General features: G+C 39.1%; 1 protein-coding gene across 16 annotated transcripts; it reads right to left on the bottom strand.

Annotated features, from left to right (window-relative positions):
* Window positions 1-1,140: 1,140 nt before the first annotated feature.
* LOC116249669 (protein NPGR1) lies at window positions 1,141-20,167 on the bottom strand. 16 transcript variants are annotated; one of them, XM_050076878.1, is made up of 8 exons: window positions 19,698-20,167; window positions 18,742-19,271; window positions 17,785-18,314; window positions 15,627-15,978; window positions 4,488-4,746; window positions 2,310-3,520; window positions 2,023-2,170; window positions 1,141-1,712 (listed from the first exon to the last, which is right to left on the bottom strand). In XM_050076878.1, exons 4-8 carry the CDS (start codon window positions 15,651-15,653, stop codon window positions 1,402-1,404), a joined length of 1,956 nt encoding a protein of 651 aa, XP_049932835.1. In that variant the 5' UTR covers window positions 15,654-15,978; window positions 17,785-18,314; window positions 18,742-19,271; window positions 19,698-20,167; the 3' UTR covers window positions 1,141-1,401. The 16 variants fall into 16 exon arrangements, 15 of the variants coding, with proteins under 15 accessions (XP_049932835.1, XP_049932836.1, XP_049932839.1 ...); XM_050076879.1 differs by having other exon boundaries at window positions 17,830-18,314; XM_050076882.1 differs by having other exon boundaries at window positions 18,787-19,271.
* Window positions 20,168-20,605: the final 438 nt, after the last annotated feature.

The raw sequence follows: 20,605 nt of genomic DNA, 5'->3' as shown, positions 1-20,605 counted from the left end.
TCCTTATGTTAGCAGACATAGACATGCCATGTTGCACATCTGCTTATCATTTCACATTGGTAAAATTGTTTTCATTTATTAAATGTCAATGAAATATACATCATATTCAATACGATCATCCCCACAAGCAGTATACTTGTTCTCCATGTGATGATTGCCTTCATTCCCACTGGGGCACTGCATCCGCCTTTTTATTTGATGTGTCTACAACGTTGGATGGGGCATGATGAACGGTTGATATCAGCAGTCCATTTGACAATTATTTGTTAAAGTCATATATATATATATATATATAAAACAAAGATGTTGCTTATGGGAACCATCTTACCGAATATAGTGCATATCTTTAATTTATATATCTTCGACATTCAATAATGTTATATATATGTGTATAATATAGAATCTATGAGTCAACACATGATTTTGCCGTGAGACAAGCTGTTCTCTTTCTTAAAAGAAGTGATCCTAGTGACCATCCAATGCTTCCGAGGAATGAAGCCACCAACGTGGTGCAGGAGTTGGAAAACCTTTTAGAACAAATCAGGAGGGTGCAGCTTGCATTTGCAACGTCCACGACAACGCTTTGTGCAGGACTTCAGATGCGTGCAACTAAGAAGGCGTGTGCCACACATACAAAGCAAGCACTAATGATAATGTATATGAAGTATATCAATGTTAGGAAATAGACGCGTTTAAATATAACAAAAAGAAGATAAAACAACTAAACATGAAGGCAACGTAAAGGTGCCGAAAATTTTTGAAAAACCTAAGAAAAAAGGAAGGGATGGACGAATGACACGGAGAGAGAGAGAGAGAGAGAGAGAGAGAGACTTCACATTTCTTCCAAAAAAGCTCAAGTGGGCCCAAGAAAGACAATTGATCACTATTCTGTAAATTAATTTTCCTAAACTAGTCATCTTCGTTTTGATAAAGTCCTAGAAAGGAACATAATGATTTCTTAAATTTTTCAGGAGGGCCACCATACGTAGCAATGCTATCGGGTCCATGAATTATTTTCCAAAAACATTTCTATAAGAAATTCTGATTACCAAAATTCCGTTTGCTGCAAGAATAGCATTCACAACAGTTTGGATGGAGGACGATTGCTGAAAACACTTTCTGAGGTCATATCACAAAAGGTAACAAACTAACAGGTTATCTCTATAATGAACACAGGAACAGGCTTTTACATTGTGCAACAACATAATTGGAGATTTTATGTACATCTGATCTCAAGGCTTGCTTGATAAGCGGGACATCAGGTTCATACTGAATTTACAGAATATCTCCAAAATGCAACGTTAGGCTTGCCTGGGCCAACAATTGATGACGTTGGTAGTGTGCAAAAGAGCTGGTTTATCTGTTCTCAATCGCCAACAGTTGGACTATGTGCAAGCACAACTAAGCAAAATCCTGAATGGGTGATGTCTGCTCTAGATCGAATGCTGCTTGGAAACAATCTGCAGCATGCGCGAGTGAGCCTTCTATCTTGGAGATATATCCAAGGTTCATCCATGCTTCATGATTAGTGGGGTCTAGACGCAAGGCATGCATTAGAAAGCTACGAGCAAGTGGCAAACATTTCTTCCCTAGCTCCCTCAGCACTACTGCTGCAGAAACCAAGCTTGGTACATGATCTGGTTCGATGGTAAGTGCAACAAAGAAGGATATGAGAGCCTCAACATATTGTTGACGAGCTTCAAAAAGGGAACCTGCGAAAGAGAAGGTCCAAGTACTTTAGAGATACACAATCACGGCGAGCCACTCTTCCTTATTCACCATCTTAAACTCTACGTTGGTTCTTTTTGCATAACATGCACAATAGTGGTGCATCAACAATTTCTGAAAAATGCTTCTCAGTGCACTTTTTAAGACCATTTTGGTCCTCTACTCCACTTGTTATATGGTACTCATGAGATTAGCCAAATACAAGCAAAGTCTGGTAACAAGGGAAGGCACAGTTGCATAGCAGAGAAGTGAGCAAATACACATGAAAGTAGCCACAAATGAAAAAGCACCAACCTGCTGCATGCCAATTGGTAGGAGAATATGCACCAAATGACATTGCTTTATTGACACAAATACTTGCATCAGACCATAAACGAAGTCCTGTATATATGTATGATAAATCTTGCCATGCCTCTGCTTCTAGTCTTTTACACAGCATCACCTGTCGAACATTTGAAAGATAACAATCTGGCCAAGCTTTTGAAAATAAATGAACAATTAATAGCAAAAAAAGAGAAAACAAAGAAGATTTATTCCTTTGGGAAAGAACTTGCAGTTAAGTTTATCACACAATGGAGTACCTCAGATACAGATTTCATAGTTTGAGATCTTTTTTGTGCTTGAATAAGAGCAAACAGAAATGTGTATGTCTCAATTGCCTGTGTGGGCCGTCCTTGAACTATTTGAAGTTTGCACTTTAATCTCAAGAGACCTATATGGTCCAACTCTACGGTCTCATCCAAAGCAAGATTTATAACTGTCTCAGCTTCACTAAGAGATTGCCCAGCAGACACAACAAGAGCCAAAAGCCTCCATCCTTTAACAGAACTTCCAGTTGTCATATGCAAGTAATCTCTTAAACTCTCCAAAGCTGCATTAAGGTCCCTTGATACTGCAGCAGCCAACCCAAGACTAAAAGCCACTTCTGGGTTCTCTTTCTCAATCATGGCAGCTTTCCTTAACCATTTTACAGAGTCATTTTGCAAAAAGAGCCGTTCCTTGTCAGAAACAGAACATCTAGCATGTAAACCATAAGATACTCCAAGTAGGTGCATCGCGACACCCATGAGATGGACATCTCCATGACTGTCAGCCAATTCCATAGCAGTGTATGCAAAATTTATTCCCTCCTTAAAGCTCTTAGGACTTTGGGTACACAATTTTGCTGCCAAAAGAACAGAAGGAAGGTGGTAGCACTTCTTGGATCTGCCCAAACCATTTTTTAGGAGGTTCAACGCAACATCATTTTGACCATCTGAATAATAGCAAAGAGATAGGAGGTACCATCTTTCTGCTCGATGATATACACCTGGAAGTAATTTCTCAACGATATTTGCCAAAACATCACAACAATCTGATATTGACAATGCAAAAGCAAGGTGATTCATGATGTCTGGGTCCCATATTATTTCCCGAAATATCAGCTTCTCCATCAGTATCAACAGCAGCAAAATTGCTTCTTCAATGTTACTTTTTGGGGAAAGTGCACTCAATATTTGAAAATGTGGAGGAAGAGGCGTCTCAATGCCACAGTAAAGTAATGTTGCTGCCAAGTCCTTCTGTATGGCACACAAGCTTTTTACATCTAAATTCCAGGGCTTAACCAGAGCACGCCTATAGGAAGCAATAGCCTCTTCAAGACAGCCAGCCTTCTTCCACAATACAGGAAGCAATTCCAGTGCCTTATGGAACATCTCCTGTAATTTGCAGTCTCCAAAAACACCAACAGGCAAGCCTTTAGGTAATGCATCTTCGACTATGTCCAGGATAGCATTGCACTCCTTGGCAGCCTCTGTCAAGGCACAAACAGAAGGTGAGTCTTCTATGGTTCACATTCATTGAATTCTGAAATCAATTCACCCAAAAGAAAAGAGAAAAAGCAAACATGTGAAGTTTTGAGAAAACAAAAACTGAGAAAGAGAACAAAAACATGCTCACAAGCATTCATAGGAACTGTCAACATATTTATTACCATGTGAAATTTTGTAATGTATAACAAAGTTAGGCAATATATAATCAATTTGTTCATTTAACTCCAATAGTAACGCTCTTTTATCACGGAAGTAAGTTAAAGATGTCATGAAAAAAGCAAGATCGAATATTCTGAAGAAGTGAACAAACAGACAATTCATGTCAACGAACTTAAGCACCTCAGAAGGTTGAAACTGTCCAGACTGGAAAAATACATGAAAAGAAGGAGAAAAAAGCATTTATTTGAAGCGTCAGTATAAAAAATGCAATAAAGAGGAAAAGATATGGAAAGAGAAGCAAGCCACAAAAAGGACAAAAGTCTCCTTAGCAGTTGGCGTTGAAGTCTATTTGCACATCTCATTCCTGCTGAATTTCTAGTTCAGTGACAGTGCCAACATTATCCCCTTGGTGTTATAGTGCTGTCACTGCTGTATTAACTGTTTAATCGGAGAATAGCTCCAAGCTACCAAGGAAAGAGAAGATTCAAAGTTTTTGATCATGTGCTGTCTGCTTTCAGGAAACTTGACTGCATGTTGGGTTGCAAATACGACATGACAATAGGAAATTGATTAGTATATCTACCCATCGTGAATACCTTTAAACATAGTGTTACTAATTATGTGCAGCAGGATGAATGATTAAGTCAATACAGAATTGCTCAAGCCTCAACCACTCTTCGAAGACATTCAAACATAATAAAGTCAGTCAGACAAATCCAGACATGTCAACTAGAACACTAAGAACACCACTTTCGAACAGAAAGGTAATTACACAACTAGATACCGTACCTTTTGTCAAACCAAGCTGTTCCAGTGATCTTGCTTTAAGTAAGATAGCTTCAAGCAAGAGACTCACAGAATGCATAGACATTGTATTTCTCTGCACCTTCTGGCTTTTAAATCGAGCTTTTTGACGCTGGACCCTATCAGCTATAGATTTAGTCATCTTGGGTATCAAACTCTGTATATCAATCCCACGGAACACCTGGAGAGCAGCAGCATAGTTACCTCTCTGGTACTCCAGCCGTCCCAATAAAGCACGCGCTTCCTGCACAGGAAAATGAGATTTACGAATATTAAAAACAACCATCTACAGAGCCGTCAAGAGGAAAATAAAGAACCAAAAAGGGGGAGAAAGGCACCTCATAGTTCAGTGAGAGGGCTTCCTTCAGAGTAGTTTCAACCTCTTCAACATGATTCTCTTCAAACCTGGCATCACAATCCAAAGTCCTGGAGGAAATGCCACCAGCCGAAAAATCTCTCGTCGCCAAAGATTCTGGTGACAGAGGAGGGTCCACCTCCTCAAATTTGAACTGCTCGCCAGAGCATGCACACAGCATGATGCTCGTTCTGCGACTGCTTTCTATTCTTGTTCACCCAAATCAACAGTTTGTGACGTTCCTTTAACCATTTCAAGAAGAGAAAGGTGCTGCTTATGTTGCCATGCACAAACGCTGTCCTGTAAAAGAAGCCTCCCGTCTGGTGAAACTGATTCTGATGAGGGCATGGATAATCGGCCTCGAGTTACTTTATTTCCCAACCAAATTCAATCAGGGAAAACAGGAACCTTTAGAAGACCAAAACTGAGCAAACAAAGGAGAAAATCCAGAACTACCACCGAAAGCAAAATCCAGAAACTACCAGCCAACAAATTCAACTTGAATAAACAGGTCTAGACAAACAATCAATCAAAGTAAACGCAATTTTCTCTGAGATCAAAAGAACTAAAAGCCATCTCGAAGCAAGCAGCTTGGGAAAGAAACAAGATACGACAATACTGCTTCAAGATGCAGCAAACAAACAGAACGACCACAAATAGAACAGGAACAGGCAGACGAAATCAAGATACATTGTGATCAACTTCTCGCATCGGTCTTCCACTAAATAGACCCAAACAGCGCAACCACCAAGACCAAATCGAAGAATCGCCACAAAAACGAAGCGCCAACCGAACCAAAACCGAGAAATCCAAGAGTACCTAAACATTCACGTCGGTGGCAACGATAAAACAGACGCGCCAAGTCAGAAGAAGGACCAGCAAATCGAGATTTCCCGATCACTACCGCAGCGAGAGGAAACAAACAAAAGGATGGCAGCAAGAAGCAGGGAAAACGCCAACAGTTAAATGCAGTGAAATGAAAAGGACAGCGACATACCACTGCAGGGTGGAATGTCGAGTCCTGGCGAATTTCTTCTTGGGGAACCTCCTCAGCCCCTCCTTGGTTAGTGCTATCCGCGTTCTTGATTTTCTGTTTTGAACTTTTTTAACTGCAATTCCTCCACAGTTTTTGTAATGTTTTCAAATGGGAAGTCTTCCCACGCATCACTTTTCGAAGATGGGATGATCGCACAAGTTGCCTCCTCAACGCTGGCTGCATGTGACAGTTTTTCTCAGAAAAGACAATTATGCCCATGTTCGTCACAGAGATTGCGCTTTCTTTTTCTTCCGTTTTTTTTTTCAACTCTGAGTCCACTCAGGAAAAGAGAAAACAGTAATTTTTATCTGAGGATAAACAACAACTTCTCAATCAAGCAGGAAACATGGCGGGTTTGAATTAAACAGCAGACCCTCGATTTGTTGTCAGGTCATGAGGGCCATCAGGATCTCCATTAGAATCTGAAACTTTGCTTCTCATTGTGGTGCTTGCTTGAAATTCAACCTGTATTTCCATTAGTTATCCAATGTGGGATTCACATTCTAAAAGTGAGAAAAGAACAAAAAACTCATAACTTCCATTTTTATATGTAATTAGCTTGAGAGAGCTTTCGAATTTATTACAAGAAATCTCATTTAGACAAAGAGACACACATTAACAATAGATATCCTACCTGCCTGAAATTATGCTACCAAGCACTTGTTATTTCATACAACCTTCGCTTTGCACAAAATAAAAGGAAAAACACCTTTTTAATTAGTTTTCGGTAATAATTTTGGATGAAAATAGCTAAAAGAAAAGTTGGTTTCTCGCCGATATATTGGGCGCCAACAAATATTGCGCTATAAGGCGACAGCCGTGACAGGACAGGATGGAAAGGGCTTAATGGTAAGTGAGCTGGAAAGATTGGTGGGAGAACGGGCACATGGACTGTATTGACTGCTCTCACCGGAAACCATTTTTCCGGCCTCGAGAGTCGCGCCGTCATGGCAGTCGCTGCTTTGAGCACGACGCTCCAAGGGGAGAGAGAGAGGCGTTGTGACCTGTGAGGCTCATGACGACGACAATACTTGAGAATTAGATATGAGGAGTGAAATGGACGCGGTGTCTGGGTTTTGAATTGCTTTATTCAGATTCAGATGTGAGCATACCCCCACGCCGCAGCACACGTGATCCAAAACTAGACAAGATCCAGATCCATTGACATTTTGGGGACTCTCATCAAATCTCCAGTTTTAACCAGAGTTTTGTAAAAGAAATGTAAAAAAACAATCTTAAAGAATAAATGAAAATGTTTATCATTCATTTAAAATATGAAATTTCTTAAAATATTTAAAAATAGTCAAGAAGCGACACTCGATACTCTTGAAATTGGTGATTCAAATCCATTTGCCAGTATTTCAATTTGTATCAGTCGGATCATGTCGAGTATGATAAGGTTGGTGCTAACAACACCATTTGGTACTTAGTACGTATCGGATTAAATTAGCTCTTTCTAATTTGTTTATATTAAAATAACAAAATATTTCATTCAACTATCGGTGTCGTATTAACAGCATCGATTTTTTCTTTTGAAAAAAGAAAATGCACTTCTTTTATACCACTACAGTATTTTTTTTTTTTTCAATGAAAGACGAACACGTGAGTGACAGAGCAACCCTGGGAGTTTCACCTGCGGTCTGAATAAAAGAAGCGCATCGATTATTATATCACTTGCTTTTGGCTGCATGGAGTCAAAGCTTCATTCGGCCAATCCCTGACGTCCTTTTATTGCTGTTATAATCATTTAAAAAAAAATGTGTTTAACCTTTTAAGTAAACAACTTCTTAAAAAGAGTTTGATTGCTTGGATAACTTGTTTACGGGATGAGGAGCAACAAGTCACAGAATTTCTGCATAATTTCTTAGGCGCAACGTACAGATTCTTCATGATCTTTTTATTCACTCTGAAACTGAAAATATAGAACCTTCCGTGTAGATTAATCAACCAGAAACAAATGTTGAAGCAATCAAACTTGCTGTATAGATTCTTCATGGTCTTTTATGAAGATCGTCAGACCATTCTGTTTCTATGGTATGCCTTCTTAAAAAGGGTTTGATTGCTTGGATAACTTGTTTACAGGATGAGGAGCAAGTCACAGAATTTTTGCATAATTTGTTAGAAGGAATGTATAGATTCTTCGTGATCTTTCATTCACTCTGAAACTGAAAATATAGAACCTTCCTATGTAGATTAATCAACCAGAAACAAATGTTGAAGCAATCAAACTTGCTGTATAGATTCTTCATGATCTTTTAATCACTCTGAAACTGAAAATATAGAACCTTCCCTATGTAGATTAAACAACCAGAAACAAATGTTGAAGCAATCAAACTTGCTGTATAGATTCTTCATGATCTTTTATTCACTCTGAAACTGAAAATACAGAACCTTCCCTATGTAGATTAATCAACCAGAAACAAATGTTGAAGCAATCAAACTTGCTGTAGAAAAGGTCATGGAGGGTCCTAAGAAGGGCAAGTCAAAAAGAGACTGGTTGATGAGGAAGGGCGGTTGCCCAAGAATGGCCCTATGGGAGACAGGAACCCGTGCACTTCAAAAGCGATTCCGTAATTCAACTTTCATCACTTCAAGAATTTCTGACCTGGTCTGCACTGCTCTCTCTCTCTCTCTCTCTCTCTCTCTCTACATTTTCTGCTTTTCCTGTCTGCTAAGAAAGAGGTGAATCAGAGAAAACATTTCCCCTTTTAGACTGTCGTCATAACCTTCATTTTCGGGATGCACAACGGTAGGTTTTTAGCTCGAAGATCTTCGACCACACTTCAGTTGGAAACTTATTTGGAAGACATTTCTTAATTTTATCAGAACTAGCTTTCATCTTGCCTTTCGCCATTTTTCCAATAAAAATAAAACAATCACAAGATTGGTAGTGCAACTGTACAAACTCTTAAAAGTGCATACATAATCAGGTAAATTGGATGAGAATCAATCAGTTCGCTCATCGGCCAGCCCAAGAACAAGAGACTCGCCCATGGGGCCACTTAAGGGTTGATAGACTACTGTTAGAACAGATAACTGCACACTGGCAAGATACTTTTTCACTAAAAGCATTAATAACAAAGTTAAACGATTGTGGCAATAATCCTCAGCCCTCAGAAGCCTAAAGTGTTAATTCATGGCATCCCTCAACCCTTCGTCTCTCTTGGGGAGCAGTACAGGAAGATCAAGAGCGCAAAGTAGGACAAGGCACTGGCGCCAGCCGCGGATGGGGAGTCTGCCTTCGCCGGAATCACCCAGTGATTGTGGAAGGATGCTTTTCTTCTTGATCTTGATCCCTCTGTTCTTTTCGGGCTTTGATGTATGTCATTTATATGCTGATCCTGATCATGTCGGTTAAGAAGCCTTATTCAGGTATAGGAAAACCGAAGGGGGATTAGGTCTGCCAGATTTTCTTCTGAATTTTGTTCCTTTTTTCTGGCTGTCACCAGTGGTTCTTTCTCATCTGTCCTAAATTCCTAAAAGGGGAAAATGAAGAACTCGTAGTCCCTCAATCAGGAACATACAATGTTCTAACTTCAACTGCTGGTTGATCTTCTGCTAGCTAATGGGTGGTCTGATATTTACTCGCTATACTATCACTGAAGCAACGAAATTGCTTTTCTGATTCAAATACTGCATATATGAGTATTTCTTTTTCAGAGCTAGTGGATTTAGAGAGAGAGAGAGAGAGAGAGAGAGGTGTGCGTTAATAGTTTTGTCCTTAGAGGTGATTTAAAATTTTATTTCATAAATATTTCCTTGATTATGTTTTCTGGACTTATTCCTTCCACCTTATTCCAGAGATTTTTTCCATGGTAAAAAAAAATCCATGGCAATACCAGTTTTTTCCATTGTTAGTTTTGAGTTGTTTTTGTGTGTCAATGTTTTTCTTTTTCTAGAGGTGATTTATAATTTTATCCAATAAAATTTTCCATGTTTATCAGGCACTTGAAATATTTTGTAGAAATATTTTCTGGACTTACCAAGCACAAACTGAATTGATGGAAAAAAAATTCTTGCCACCCTATTCCATAAAATTTTCCATGGTAAAAATATCTATGGTGAAAAGGTCCGTAGATTTATTTTCGGGGTGAATAAAATGCACCCTTAGATTCGTGGATTCTTTTAATTTTCAGGCTTTCCAATTGAACATTCGGATTTTCAGGGATTTTTTAGTCATGGCAAAAAATTTCAGGGTTTTTTAGTCATGGAATAAAATTCGTGGGATTTTTTAGTCAAGGAAAAAAAATCATGGATTTTTTGTCATGGGAAAAAATTCATGGATTCTTTAGTCAAGGAAAAAAATTCGTGGATAAATAGTCAAGGAAAAAAAAGTCGTGGATAAATAGTCAAGGAAAAAAAATTCGTGGATTTTTAGTCATGGAAAAATTTTTCAGGGATTTCTAGTCATGGAAAAGTTCTCAGGGATTTTTAGTCATTGAAAAAATTTTCAGGGATTTTTAGTCATGGAAAAAAAATTCAGGGATTTTTAGTCATGGAAAAAGTTCTCAGGGATTCATGGAAAAAAAATTTCAGGGATTTTTAGTCATGGAAAAAAAATTCAAGGATTTCAAGTCATGGAAAAAAATTTCAGGGTTTTTTAGTCATGGAAAAAATTTTCAGGGATTAAGTTCTCAGGGATTTTTAGTCATGGAAAAAATTTTCAGGGATTTTTAGTCATGGAAAAAGTTCTCAGGGATTTTTAGTCATGGAAAAAAATTTCAGGGATTTTTAGTCATGGAAAAAGTTCTCAGGGATTTTTAGTCATGGAAAAAAATTTCAGGGATTTTTAGTCATGGAAAAGTTCTCATGGATTTTTAGTCAAGGAAAAAAAATCGTGGATAAATAGTCCAGGAAAAAAAGTCGTGGATTTTTAGTCATGGAAAAAATTTTCAGGGATTAAGTTCTCAGAGATTTTTAGTCATGGAAAAAATTTTCAGGGACTTTTAATCATGGAAAAATTTTCAGGGATTAAGTTCTCAGGGATTTTTAGTCATGGAAAAAAATTTCAGGGATTTTTAGTCATGGAAAAAAATTTCAGGGATTTTTAGTCATGGAAAAAGTTCTCAGGGATTTTTAGTCATGGAAAAAAATTTCAGGGATTTTTAGTCATGGAAAAGTTCTCATGGATCTTTAGTCAAGGAAAAAAAATCGTGGATAAATAGTCAAGGAAAAAAAATCCTGGATAAATAGTCCAGGAAAAAAAGTCGTGGATAAATAGTCCAGGAAAAAAAGTCGTGGATTTTAGTCATGGAAAAAATTTTCAGGGACTTATCATGGAAAAAATTTTCAGGGATTAAGTTCTCAGGGATTTTTAGTCATGGAAAAAAATTTCAGGGACTTTTAATCATGGAAAAATTTTCAGGGATTTTTACTCATGGAAAAATTTTCAGGGATTTTTAGTCATGGAAAAGTTCTCATGGATTTTTAGTCAAGGAAAAAAAATCGTGGATAAATAGTCCAGGAAAAAAAGTCGTGGATAAATAGTCCAGGAAAAAAAGTCGTGGATTTTTAGTCATGGAAAAAATTTTCAGGGACTTTTAATCATGGAAAAAATTTTCAGGGATTAAGTTCTCAGAGATTTTTAGTCATGGAAAAAATTTTCAGGGATTCAGTTCTCAGGGATTTTTAATCATGAAAAAAATTTTCAGGGATTTTTACTCATGGAAAAAATTTTCAGGGATTTTTAGTCATGGAAAAAAATTTCAGGGATTTTTAGTCATGGTTCTCAGGGATTTTTAGTAATGGAAAAAAATTTCAGGGATTTTTAGTCAAGGAAAAAAAATCATGGATTTTTTGTCATGGGAAAAAATTCGTGGATAAATAGTCAAGGAAAAAAAGTCATGGTTTTTTAGTCATGGAAAAAATGTTCAGAGACTTTTAATCATGGAAAAAAATGTCAGGGATTTTTAGTCATGGAAAAGTTCTCCGCGATTTTTAGTCATGGAAAAAAATTTCAGGGATTTTTAGTCATGGAAAAAAAATTCAGGGATTTTTAGTCATGGAAAAAAAATTCAGGGATTTTTAGTCATGGAAAAAATTTCAGGGATTTTTAGTCATGGAAAAAAATTTCATGGATTTTAGTCATGGCAAAAAATTTCATGGATTTTTTTTTCAAGTAAAAAATCTTTAAGTGATCCTTTAGGATGGAATTTTTAGTCTTTCAGTGTAACAAGAAAATCCATAGATATTTTTGCTATGGAAAATAACTTCTCTCAGATATCGTTTAGGAGATAACCACTGATAGAATTTTTCACCATGGAAAAAAAAGTCGTGGATTAAAAAGAACTTTTGAAATCATGTGGAAGAATTTTTTTTTTCAACTGATTCAGACCGTGTTTAGAAAGTCCAGAAAATATTTCTACAAAATATTTCAAATGTGTGATAAACATTGACGCCTTCATCCCTTGGGCTTTTTGCACACAACATTTTGAAGTTTTCAAAAGCAAGACACGAGAAGGCCTTCCTTAAATGAGTTTCTCAAAACCTCTAAGAGAGTTATGCATTTAATAATTACATGTACCACTTTTAACAACGTAGACAAAAAGAAAAATTGGCCATTCTGAGCTAAAAAAAATTTCTTCTTTTATACAGAAGTCAGATTCATTACAAAATGGTACACTCTTGACGGAAAGGGAAAAAAGAAAAATAATACAGGTCACTCAAAAACAGCTACTCACTCTTTTTTTTTACCTTGTACTCCAGGAAAAAGGAGGTTTTGGTACCAAGAGAATCAAAGGCAGGGTACTGGCTTCTTCAGCAGTTGGTCAGCAGTGAAAAACATGTCACTATTCCTTAGCCAAAAATTTCGGGTTCTGGTTCTAAGAATTTATGCCCTTAAAATGCTGAAATAAAGATGGTTTCTTCAGCAGTTGGTCAGCATTGAAAAACATGTCACTATTCCTTAGCCAAAAATTTCTGGTTCTGGTTCTGGTTCTAAGAATTTATGCCCTTAAAATGCTGAAATAAAGATGGTTTGTGGTCGCAATTCTGAGACACAAAGTTCAAGATATCTGTAGTTGAAAAATAACACAAACCTTTAATTTCCTTGAAGAAATCTTCAAGCCCAGAAACTGGTCTCATCCCACAATTCTGAGACACAAAGTTCAAGATATCTGTAGCAGCAAAAGACACATAGTCTGCACATCCGGGGTAACGGTTGCCCTCTCGCTTTCAAGTAACTCCATAACAATGGTACTGCCTGATCCTGTTAGTGTTGAGTGCTTTGAAGTCAGACAAGCATCAAGCATGGCAACATAATCTCGTAAAAAATCAACGAGAACAGGACTCTAAACCATATAACATGCATAAAAGCCTACCTGCACAAACCATGCAATATCTCAGGCATAGGGAACTCAGGAAAATGAGCAAAGTCGATTAACCCGACATCGTCGGCTGACTTAGCTGCAGCTATAGCCTGCATGCACAAAAATCTCAAGAGTAGAGCTGAAATCCTATATATCTCAATGGCAGTAAGATAAGAAAAAAAATGTATGAAACACTGATTCAGTTTCTCAACCAGCTTTGCCCTGAACTGCACCAAGTTTTATGCTTGGAAGAGCCAGTGCTTTATCCTTTATTGAAGAACATCGAGCAGAAATTGACACGCCAACAAATGTTTTTTTATCGACCCAATATTACTTTGCCAACAAAGCACTCCCACATGTACTGCAGCCAACACATATTATGACTTACGAGGCCGTCAACCACAGCCTTTCATAAAAATCCACCTATGCCTTAAGTGGGTCCCCTAATATGTCACCTAATAAAAATCCATGTATGCCTTCTGTCAGCCTCCTAGTATCACCTAACATAAATACACCTAACCCCTGCGTGGACCCCCTAATAATTATGTTCTTACCTTTCCCCTTTTCCGTTTGATGGTGGTGCTGCTGCTGCAGCTATTGATCCTGTTGGAGCTGCTGGCGCACGCCCATACGTTTCACCTGTTGAGGTATATAATTAGGAGTAGAAGAAACTATGAAGGGGGAAAGAAAAAAGTAGAAGCATAAGGATCTGAATGGAAGCTATCAGACCTAAGACATTCTCACCTTCGCAAAAAAATTGAAGAAGTCTGACAACAAGGGAAGGCACAGTTGCATAGCAGAGAAGTGAACAAAGCCACAAATGAAAAAGCACCAACCTGCTGCATGCCAATTGGTAGGAGAATATGCACCAAATGACATTGCTTTATTGACACAGATACTTGCATCAGACCATAAACGAAGTACTGTATATATGTATGATAAATCTTGCCATGCCTCTGCTTCTAATCTTTTACGCAGCATCACTTGTCAAACATTTGAAAGATAACAATCTGACCAAGCTTTTGAAAATAAATGAACAATTAATACCAGAAAAGAGAAAACAAAGAAGATTTATTCCTTTGGGAAAGAATATGCAGTTAAGTTTTATCACACAATGGAGTACCTCAGATACAGATTTCATAGTTTGAGATCTTGTTTGCGCTTGAATAAGAGTAAACAGAAATGTGTGTCTCAATTGCCTGTGTGGGCCGTCCTTGAGCTATTTGAAGTTTGCACTTTAAATCTCAAGAGACCTATATGGTCCAACTCTACCGTCTCGTCCAAAGCAAGATATACAACTGTCTCAGCTTCACTAAGGGATTGCCCGCAGACACAACAAGGGCCAAAAGGCTCCATCCTTTAACAGAACTTCCCAATGTCCTATGCAAGTAATCTCTTGAACTCTCCAAAGCTGCATTAAGATCCCTTGATACTGCAGCAGCCAACCCAAGACTAAAAGCCACTTCTGGGTTCTCTCTCTCAATCATGGCCTCTTCAAGACAGCCAGCCCTCTTCCACAATACAGGAAGCGTTTCCAGTGCTGTATGGAACATCTCCTGTAATTTGCGGTCTCAAAAAACACCAACAGGCAAGCCTTTAGGTAATGCATCTTTGACTGTGTCCAGGATAGCATTGCACTCTTTGGCAGCCTCTGTCAAACCACAAACAGAAGGTGAGTCTTCTATGGTTCACATTTCATTGAATTCTTAAATCAATTCACCCAAAAGAAAAGAAAAAAAAGAACAAACAAACATGTGAAGAAGTCTTGAGAAAATAAAAACTCAGAAAGAGAACAAAAACATGTCACAAGCATTCATAGGAATTGTCAACATATTTATTACCACATGAAATTTTGAAGTTAGGCAATATATAATCAATTTGTTCATTTAACTCTAATAGTAACGTTCTTTTACAACAGAAGTAAGTTAAAATGTCATACAAAAAAGCAAGATCGAATATTCTGAAGAAGTGAACAAACGCAGAATTCATGTCAATGAACTTGAGCACCTCAGAAAGTTGAAACTGTCCAGACCGTAAAAGATTACATGAAAAGAAGGAGAAAAGCATTTATTTGAAGCGTCAGTATAAAAAAATGCAATAAAAAGGAAAAGATATGGAAAGAGAAGAAGGCCGCAAAAAAGGGAAAAAAGCCTCCTTAGCAGTTGGCGTTGAAGTCTACCTGCACATCTCGCTCCTGCTGAAATTCTAGTTCAATGACAGATTTAGTCATCTTAGGTATCAAACCCTGTATATCAATCCCACGGAACACCTGGAGAGCAGCAGCATAGTTACCTCTCTGGTACTCCAGCCGTCCCAATAAAGCACGCGCTTCCTGCGCAGGAAAACGAGATTGACGAATATTAAAAACAACCATCTACGGAGCCGTCAAGAGGAAAATAAAGAACCAAAAAGGGGAAGAAAGGGACCACATAGTTCAGTGAGAGGGCATCCATCAGAGTAGTTTCAACCTCTTCGACATGATTATCCTCAAACTTGGCATCCCAATCCAAAGTCCTGAAGGAAATGCCACCAGCCGAAAAATCTCTCGTCGCGAAAGATTCTGGTGACAGAGGAGGCTCCACCTCCTCAAATTTGAACTGCTCGCCAAAGCATGCACACAGAATGATGCTCGTTCTGAGACTGCTTTCTATTATTGTTCACCCAAATCAACAGTTTGGGATGTTCCTTCAAGCATTTCAAGAAGAGAAAGGTGCTGCTTATGTTGCCTTCCACAAACGCCGTCCTGTAAAAGAAGCCTCCCATCTGGTGAAACAGATTCTGATGAAGGCATGGACAATCGACCTCGAGTTACTTTATTTCCCAACCAAATTCAATCAAGGAAGAGAGGAGACCATAATTGAGCAAAGAAAGGAGAAAATCCAGAACTGCCACCAAAAGTAAAATCCAGAAACTACCATCCGACAAATTGAAATTGAATATACAGGTCTAGACAAACAATCAATCAAAACAAACGCAATTTTCTCTGAAATCAAAAGAACTAAAAGGACCATCTCCAAGCAATCAGCGTGGGAAAAGGAACGAGATACGACAATACTGCATCAAGATGCAGCAAACAGAACGACTACAAATAGAACAGGAACAGGCAGATGAAATCAAGATCCGTTGTGATCAACTTCTCGCATCGTTCTTCCTGACCCAAACAGCGCAACCACCAAGACCAAATTCGAGAATCACCACAAAACGAAGCGCCAACCTAACCAAAACCGAGAAATCCAAGAATACCTACAATCACGTCCGTGGCAACGATAAAAAAGACGCGCCAAGTCAGAAGAAGGACCAGCAAATCGAGACTTCACGATCACTACCGCAGCGAGAGGAAAAGGACCAGCAAATCGAGATTTCACGATCACTACCGCAGCGAGAGGAAACAAACAAAAGGATGGCAGAGAGAAGCAGGGGAAACGGCATACCACTGAAGGGTGGAATGTCGAGTCCTGGCGAATTGCTTCTTGGGGAACCTCCTCAGCGCATCCTTGGTTAGTGCCATCCGGATTCTTGATTTTCTGTTTTAACTGCAATTCCCCACGGCTTTTCTAGTGTTTTCAAATGGGGTGGGGTCCCACGCATCACTTTTCGACGATGGGATGATTGGACAAGTTGCCTCCTCAACGCTGGCTTCATGTGACGGTTTTTCTCTGAAAAGACAATTATGCCCATGTTCGTCAACAGATATCGGGCTTATTTTCCTTCAGTTTTTGAATTGCTTTATTCTCAATTCAGATGTGAGCATACACCCTCGCCGCAACACACGTGATCCAAAACTGGACAAGATCCAGATCCATTGACATTTTGAGGACTCTCATCAAATCTCCAGTTTTTACCAGAATTTTGTAAAAGAAATTTTAAAAAACAATCTTAAAGAATAAATGAAAATGTTTATAATTAATGAAAATTCATAAAATAGTCAAAAGGCGACACTCGGTACTCTTGAAATTGCTGATTCAAATCCATTTGCCAGTATTTCAATTTGTATCGGTCGGATGAAGCCGAGTATGATAAGGTTGGTATTAACAAGACCATTTGATACTTAGTACGTATCGGATTAACTTAGCGGCTTTCTAAAACATTTTTAATTCTTTTCAAATATCTGTATCATATCAAGTATCAACAACATCGACTTCTTCTCCTGAAAAAAGAAACTGCACTTCTTTTATACCACTACAGTATATTTTTTTCACCAAATTTCAATGACCAACAAGATTTCCCACAAGTATGGCGTCTCCCTCGTTTCTGTGACTATGCAGTTAAAACCAAATAGCATTTAAAATTACCAAGCATATACCATATACTTAACTAGCATAAAAACCTTACAACTCAATCAATTGGGATATTATGTCTCTTAACTTCGTAAACTTTGATTTCTTTAACCAAGATCACCAAAAAAAAAAAAAAAAAACACCAAAGACGAGATCAGATCAAAAACACCAATTCAATATCCTAGATCAGATCCATCACAACATCAATGAAGAACATACTGAGCTCACTACACTAATCAAATGATGAAAAACAACTAATATGCAATCAATATAACCAAATAAAAGAAGAAACAACAATACTACAAACCGCAAAACCGGTGGTGGGTGTGCAGACGGAAGACCGATCCCGCACCTTTCCTCTCATCTCTGATCACGCGATTCGAAAGGTGCGTAGTTCCCGAAGGATCGAGCGAAAACAACATGGTTGGCTACATGGTGCTCGATGTTGCGCACGACGGCTTCCTCAGGAATGGATTGGAGCGGGAGGACATTGCCACAGAGATGGTAGCCTTCTTGTCGCAGTAGATGACCCGACCTGTCCACATCCGGTGGCGATCATTAGCTCCCTCGGATGGTCGTAATGAAAGGTCACCCTAGCGAACAGCGCACCCTTCCCAGGGTCATGGACGATCTCCATCCCTGTTCGACGACCGGCAATCGAAACCTTGCCGGACCCTACCGGTGGTGGGTGTGCAGACGGCAGACCGACCCCGCTCCCTTCCTCTCATCTCCGATCACGCGTTTCCTCTCCCTCTCTCTCTTTCTTTCTCTCTCGAACGAAAATGATGATGTGAGGGAAGCGGTGTGGGGAGATCTCTTTCTTGAATTACCCGCTATCTGATCAAGAACAAGAATAACAATTTGTTTGAATAAAACATTTGAACTTTGACCTCGTCAGAGAAATGGAAACCGAAAAAATTGTGGAAAAAGGAAAGTCTTAAAAGCAGACTGACAAAACTTTACCGACCTAGTCTTTGTGAGATAGTTTTGTCTCTAATAGGGCGATTGAATTGTCTCAAACAATGTTATAGAGGGATTTTTAGTCATGGTAAACTTTGATTTCTTTAACCAAGATCACTAAAAAAAAAAAAAAAAAACACCAAAGACGAGATCAGATCAAAAACACCAATTCAATATCCTAGATCAGATCCATCACAACATCAATGAAGAACATACTGAGCTCACTACACTAATCAAATGATGAAAAACAACTAATATGCAATCAATATAACCAAATAAAAGAAGAAACAGCAATACTACAAACCGCAAAACCGGTGGTGGGTGTGCAGACGGAAGACCGATCCCGCACCTTTCCTCTCATCTCTGATCACGCGATTCGAAAGGTGCGTAGTTCCCGAAGGATCGAGCGAAAACAACATGGTTGGCTACATGGCGCTCGATGTTGCGCACGACGGCTTCCTCAGGAATGGATTGGAGCGGGAGGACATTGCCACAGAGATGGTAGCCTTCTTGTCGCAGTAGATGACCCGACCTGTCCACATCCGGTGGCGATCATTAGCTCCCTCGGATGGTCGTAATGAAAGGTCACCCTAGCGAACAGCGCACCCTTCCCAGGGTCATGCACGATCTCCATCCCTGTTCGACGACCGGCAATCGAAACCTTGCCGGACCCTACCGGTGGTGGGTGTGCAGACGGCAGACCGACCCCGCTCCCTTCCTCTCATCTCCGATCACGCGTTTCCTCTCCCTCTCTCTCTTTCTTTCTCTCTCGAACGAAAATGATGATGTGAGGGAAGCGGTGTGGGGAGATCTCTTTCTTGAATTACCCGCTATCTGATCAAGAACAAGAATAACAATTTGTTTGAATAAAACATTTGAACTTTGACCTCGTCAGAGAAATGGAAACCGAAAAAATTGTGGAAAAAGGAAAGTCTTAAAAGCAGACTGACAAAACTTTACCGACCTAGTCTTTGTGAGATAGTTTTGTCTCTAATAGGGCGATTGAATTGTCTCAAACAATGTTATAGAGGGATTTTTAGTCATGGTAAACTTTGATTTCTTTAACCAAGATCACCAAAAAAAAAAAAAAAAACACCAAAGACGAGATCAGATCAAAAACACCAATTCAATATCCTAGATCAGATCCATCACAACATCAATGAAGAACATGCTGAGCTCACTACACTAATCAAATGATGAAAAACAACTAATATGCAATCAATATAACCAAATAAAAGAAGAAACAGCAATACTACAAACCGCAAAACCGGTGGTGGGTGTGCAGACGGAAGACCGATCCCGCACCTTTCCTCTCATCTCTGATCACGCGATTCGAAAGGTGCGTAGTTCCCGAAGGATCGAGCGAAAACAACATGGTTGGCTACATGGCGCTCGATGTTGCGCACGACGGCTTCCTCAGGAATGGATTGGAGCGGGAGGACATTGCCACAGAGATGGTAGCCTTCTTGTCGCAGTAGATGACCCGACCTGTCCACATCCGGTGGCGATCATTAGCTCCCTCGGATGGTCGTAATGAAAGGTCACCCTAGCGAACAGCGCACCCTTCCCAGGGTCATGCACGATCTCCATCCCTGTCCGACGACCGGCAATCGAAACCTTGCCGGACCCTACCGGTGGTGGGTGTGCAGACGGCAGACCGACCCCGCTCCCTTCCTCTCATCTCCGATCACGAGTTTCCTCTCCCTCTCTCTCTTTCTTTCTCTCTCGAACGAAAATGATGATGTGAGGGAAGCGGCGTGGGGAGATCTCTTTCTTGAATTACCCGCTATCTGATCAAGAACAGGAATAACAATTTGTTTGAATAAAACATTTGAACTTTGACCTCGTCAGAGAAATGGAAACCGAAAAAATTGTGGAAAAAGGAAAGTCTTAAAGCAGACTGACAAAACTTTACCGACCTAGTCTTTGTGAGATAGTTTTGTCTCTAATAGGGCGATTGAATTGTCTCAAACAATGTTATAGAGGGATTTTTAGTCATGGAAACAATTTTGTATATTTATATAAAATTCAATAAAGAAACAAAAGGAATTCTTTAAAAACTAATAAATATATAAAATGACACTTAGCACAATTGAATTCGAATTCCACTTTAAATGAAATCCAAAGGCTGATGATTTTGAATGGGTGTTTGGCACTCGATGAATCTA

The sequence above is a fragment of the Nymphaea colorata genome, chromosome 3 (genome assembly GCF_008831285.2).
Source record: "Nymphaea colorata isolate Beijing-Zhang1983 chromosome 3, ASM883128v2, whole genome shotgun sequence".
NCBI classification, from domain to species: Eukaryota; Viridiplantae; Streptophyta; class Magnoliopsida; order Nymphaeales; family Nymphaeaceae; genus Nymphaea; species Nymphaea colorata.
Note: the sequence above shows the minus strand (reverse complement) of the source record. Positions and strands in the feature narration are given on the sequence as shown.

Excerpts from the sequence above, each read along its gene's own strand:
- LOC116249669 (XM_050076873.1), bottom strand. The coding sequence starts at position 5,038 with ATGCTGTGTGCATGCTCTGGCGAGCAGTTCAAATTTGAGGAGGTGGAC. Across the intron at positions 4,747-4,840 it reads CCCTCTCACTGAACTATGAG|GAAGCGCGTGCTTTATTGGG; the intron begins GTGCCTTTCTCC and ends TTTCCTGTGCAG. Across the intron at positions 1,713-2,022 it reads TACCAATTGGCATGCAGCAG|GTTCCCTTTTTGAAGCTCGT; the intron begins GTTGGTGCTTTT and ends TCTCTTTCGCAG.